At 31.8% G+C, this 4,993-nt stretch overlaps 1 protein-coding gene across 18 annotated transcripts in view; it reads right to left on the bottom strand.

The window, feature by feature from the left end:
• Positions 1–4,993, bottom strand: part of LOC116852678 — an 8,824-nt gene that overhangs the window by 1,472 nt on the left and 2,359 nt on the right. For 2 of the 18 annotated variants that reach the window (XM_032833260.1, XM_032833256.1), the window contains exons 1-6: positions 2,428–4,899; positions 2,069–2,319; positions 1,565–1,976; positions 1,223–1,467; positions 982–1,141; positions 452–551 (exon numbers count right to left, since the gene is read on the bottom strand). In XM_032833260.1, the coding sequence (XP_032689151.1) occupies positions 452–551; positions 982–1,141; positions 1,223–1,467; positions 1,565–1,814 (755 nt within the window). In that variant the 5' untranslated portion in view covers positions 1,815–1,976; positions 2,069–2,319; positions 2,428–4,899. Of the gene's footprint in view, positions 1–378; positions 552–981; positions 1,142–1,222; positions 1,468–1,564; positions 1,977–2,068; positions 2,320–2,427; positions 4,909–4,993 lie in introns of those variants that run through there. The other 16 variants (XM_032833257.1, XM_032833259.1, XM_032833258.1 and 13 more) reach the window with 16 other exon arrangements.

Genomic DNA, 4,993 nt, shown 5'->3' with positions numbered 1-4,993 from the left:
TTAGGGTATATATCAGTTGGACACGGGGCAATTGGACACAGTCCAATCACAAGTTGCTGTTCCAAGGGACCCTACAAATGTCTCTAATCACACGGTGCTGTGATTGGCTGTGTCCAAATGCACCGTGTCCAAGTGCACCGCTCCCTGAAAATTATATCAAGTAAATTCGGAAACGTAACGATAAAAGTAACTGTTACTTTCGTTACTCGTTACCAAAAAATGTAACGAAGTTACTTTTTTCGTTACAAACAAAATTTGTAACGCCGTTACCGTTACAGTTACAAAAAAAAGTAACTGTAACGGTAACGGCGTTACAAGTAACGCATTACTTCCCAACCCTGTATATATATATAATAAATTTATAAATTATAATATCGATGAAAGTATCGAGTAAATTATAATAATCATATTTCTGTAACACACACATAATACTTATTATTAATATACATACTCCTCTCTTTGCTGTCGCCACTTAGCATGCACTAGCCAACCCGATGTGATTTCTGCAATCTCTGCATCACTTGCTTCCGGTTTATGAAATCGTACCACTCCTATCAGTTACAAATAGAAACAAAAATCGATATTAATATAACAATATTATACGACATTAATATTTAATTATACAAATATAATTGTAATAATTCTGAAGTTCGTGAAATACTCTAAAAATCATATTTAATACTCTAAAGAACTATTATGGAAAATTGCTTCTGATAGTTGTTTTGGACACGATAGCTATTGAAAAATTTATGTTGAAATCACAATTGAGATTTCCGTAAAAATGCGCATATAAAATTTCTATTAAAAACTGAATTGAGAGAAAATGTAAATTATTTTCTGAATTGAGAAACTAATCGAGATTTTCTCTCAGTTGAATTCTGATTTAATTCTTAACAGAAATTATTTCATGCGGATTTTTGCGGAAATCTCAATTATGACAATTTTTTCAGTAGGGAGTATAATTTTCCGCGTAATACTTACTGTTCAAGATTGTGCATAGCTTGAGAGCACTGAAATTACTTTTCTTTCGCTGCCCCAAATAACTAAAATTTTGTGTAATATTGTCGCAAAGTAATTTTTTTAAAACATTATGTATTATATTAGATAAATTCACTCCACCCAGTTGTTTCAGTGTGTTCACCTATGAAAGAAGAATTACTTTATTTAATAATATTATATATTAAACAAGTTTTTAGGATTTTACATATCAATAATAACATACTATATATTCCACAATATTTTTACGTTTATCTGCGAATGAACTATCTTTTAATAATTCTTCTATTCGTCTTAACGTCAGCATAGTTTGCAATGGCAGATCATAATCTGCATACTGTATAGCATTTGCTACTTCCTGATTAAACTGCCGCATAGCACATGATGATTCCAACAAGACCATTCTATTTTCTACAGCATTCATTTTGTTAAGTAACAACTGCAATTTCCTTAGAACCTCTTTTTCAAATTCTGTAACAGTAAAAATATATTATAAAATAATATTAGTACGATATTGTTTTCGGTAGACTTTTTTGATGCTTTTCTGTCATTAAATTTCGCAAATTACCATTATTATCTGACGGATTGTCACGAGATTTCCGTTCTGTGTTTTTACTTATTGTGGCTTCTTTATATAAACTTTTAGTCTGTATAGCAGGATTTATTTCGCATTCAGATTCACATCGCTGCTGATAATGGTAGAATAAACTTCTCATTTGCAGACATCGTTTTGTTCTTTGTAACGTATAATATTTCAGGAACTGTTGTAAAAGGTGGTATTTTTTTACATTTCTGACTTTCGTCAGAGTCGATGTCATAATCTTCTGATGGAGAATAACTTCTTTTAGCTCGTATATGTCTCAATTTCTTTTCTTTTTCGCATCTTCTGATCTCATCAGTATCTTCTTCAGGCACTGAAGATGAGAAATCTGATAATTGTTCAGCCAGAAGTAGTTTTTCTTTTGCTGTTTTGTATGAATCTGAAAATATAGACAGACATAATAGAAAGGACATATCGATATATTTACAAATAATGAACATAGTAATAGAATTTTTATAAAATTGATTTTACTTGTTCTACAGAAGATTCTTAATACGTCATACATTTTCCAGTTTGTGTTATATTCAGGAGAAAATTGCGACGCAATAGCCTTTTTTACTTTTGTTGGATCCTGAAACGTGGGATAATAGCATTTTGTTTTATCGTCGTTGAACCAAAATGAAGGTACTATTGTCAGACCATCCTCAAATTCAATAATACTAAAAGTCTTCCTTATGGTCATATTTCTGCTTCCAGTATAGGTCATCTCACTATAGAATTAACTGAAAATTAATGATTTTATTTTATGGAAATAGTCTAACAAAATATAACAATTTACAAACAGGACTGAAAATAATATTTAGAACTATTCTACACTTAAATTTAATTACCTAACTTATATATTTATTAACAATGGATCGCTGATAACAACTATTATATACATTTTGTATGTACATTAATTTCTATATGTATGTATTAGAGGACATACGACAAACTGTTCACCATATGGAATTTTCCAAGCTTTTCCTGCCACATAATTAAGAGTCCATGCATTTAAAGTTTGCGTTTCATTATTTTTGTTCACAATGTTTATGTGTAAAAATGAAGACTTCATAGGTACGTCATATAAATCTTGTACGTTCAATAATTGTTTCCCAATTACAATTATTGTTTCATCTTCACATTGAATAATGTTTTCCATTTCTACATACTCTCCATTTTGTAATATACAGCAATTATTTCTTTCATCACCGCAGTGGATCATATATAATGAGTTGCGTAATGTTTTGTATTGACCTATAATATTATCCTTTCGGTGCAGAGGACCATCAAAATGTTGCTTTTCTAAAACTATTTCTGAAATTTTTATTTTTCCACATTTCGTATTTACACTTTCTATTTCGCCAAGTCTTCTTGAAAGTTGTTGCAATGGTTTGTTTCCTTTTCTCAATAGTTTTTTAATTGTCGCCATGTAATTTTCAAACCTGAAGCAGCTAAAGTTTTCTAATATTCCGAATTTTCTTACGTCTGTGACAAGATGTAGTAGATTGTGTATGTTGTGAGATACATATGCTTTACCATACAGTTTTGTAAAAGTATAAACAAAATGCTTCAATAGATTTCCTGCGTAATCTAAATAATGATCTTCCTTACAAAAGGTTTTATTTAATAATATTGAAATAGCAACGTGAAGCGTTAACAAATTTTTGTACATGTCTGCGTCTAAAATATCTTTTAAAACAACAGGTCCTAAGTATAAAAGGAACGTCCTAAACTCTGTAGCTTTCCATTGCTTATAATCGTCCAGAGATCTAGGTCTTCTATTAAATTCTGATGGCACAGTTGATCTTATATTTTGTAGCAGTTCAGAAATTCGTTTGCTAAAGCTTTTGGCAATTCTTTTTGGAAATATATGTTTCAACCATAAACGTATTAATTTTCGCATTACTCCTACACATACTAAATGCATATAATCAAGTGGTACACACGAAACTAATCCAAAGTTGTCTATTTCATTTAATATGCAATTCCTTTGCTGATATTCTCCCATATATTTATTACTTGCCAATTCTAAATCTGTTCGCAACGGGATATTTTCATTTATTCCAGGAAAACATACACGTCCATGCCATTCGCCCCTTATGGTACATTTTGTACAGCTGAAGAATCCCGTATGGTTCTTCACTGCAAGAACAAACGATTTGGCCGGTGTATCGCAAATCAATGCACTTATATTTACTTTAACTGTTACATCGTTGTCAATATATCCTCTTGTTATTAAGGGTTTTATATCAGACACAAACTTCGATAGAAACTCATTGCAATCTTTTGGTTTAGTATACCCATAATATAGTCCTGCAACATATACTTTACCACACACATTTTCTGATAAAAGAATAGGCCAAAAACAAGCGTTTGAGGACCGAGATATAGACATTTCATCAATATTAATAAGCAAATCTAATATGGCAACATTTATACCACTTTCTCTTATGTCATATATTATGTTTTGCACGATACTATTAATATTAAAGTGACAATATTGACCATTACTCATTGTAACAACATCTGTATTTCTGGGAGTTTGTAAAAGAGTTCTGGGGTCTTTCGAAAACGTTGTATTTGTAAAAATATTTAAAATGTTCAAAAGTCCTATCAGTGCACAATGAGTGATTCCATATTTTATTGCCCACGTAGCTACAGTGTTAATGAAATTGTCATCCACGTTTTTACTTAAAGACTTATTACTCGTATCAGAATAATTGTTATCACCGTTTGTAAATATTGCTTCTATCGACTCAGGCAATACATCATTACGTTCAATGTCTTGATTTAGTGATGTATAAACAATATTATTATCATCTACATTTATCGTCTTTGCAAACATTTCATTACATTCTGTATTCATTGCACTAGAACTATTGCAAGGCAAAGTTTATTGCGCTTGTAATACATTTCTACAAAAAGACTTGGCTTCTAATCTAGCCAAGCGTCTAAGATGACCCTTAGAATATATTTTATATTTGCGTATTCCACTCATAACAAGGATTTTGTCGCTATAACACACGATAAAACACAGACTGATAACTTAACCTCACAATTTGGAAATATACAAATAAATATTACGTATAAATTTTATATTACCAGGATTTTATTAAAGTACAGATGAGATGGAGAGTTACATACCTCAAAATGTTAATTTGTCGAAATGCGGAGCTTCAATATATTCTAACAGTTTATTTTGTACTCCTTCACTGTTTAACTCCTTCGCTGTTTACCACTAACGGAAATTTGTTCGGTATATGGTCCATATAGCGCTTCGAAGCATTTATAGCAGTAGGTATTATAGGCGGGTTCTAACCCATGGTCCTCCGAGGGGGGGTGAGGGGCGGGGGGGTACCGCGGGCGAGGGAGGTATGACGTCACGGGGGGGGGGGATGACGTCACCGCGGGGGG

Source organism: Odontomachus brunneus, unplaced genomic scaffold (assembly GCF_010583005.1).
Source record: "Odontomachus brunneus isolate Ranch 3 - 2012 unplaced genomic scaffold, Obru_v1 Obru_scaffold_248, whole genome shotgun sequence".
Taxonomy (NCBI): Eukaryota; Metazoa; Arthropoda; class Insecta; order Hymenoptera; family Formicidae; genus Odontomachus; species Odontomachus brunneus.
This window is presented reverse-complemented; position numbering and strand designations above follow the sequence as displayed.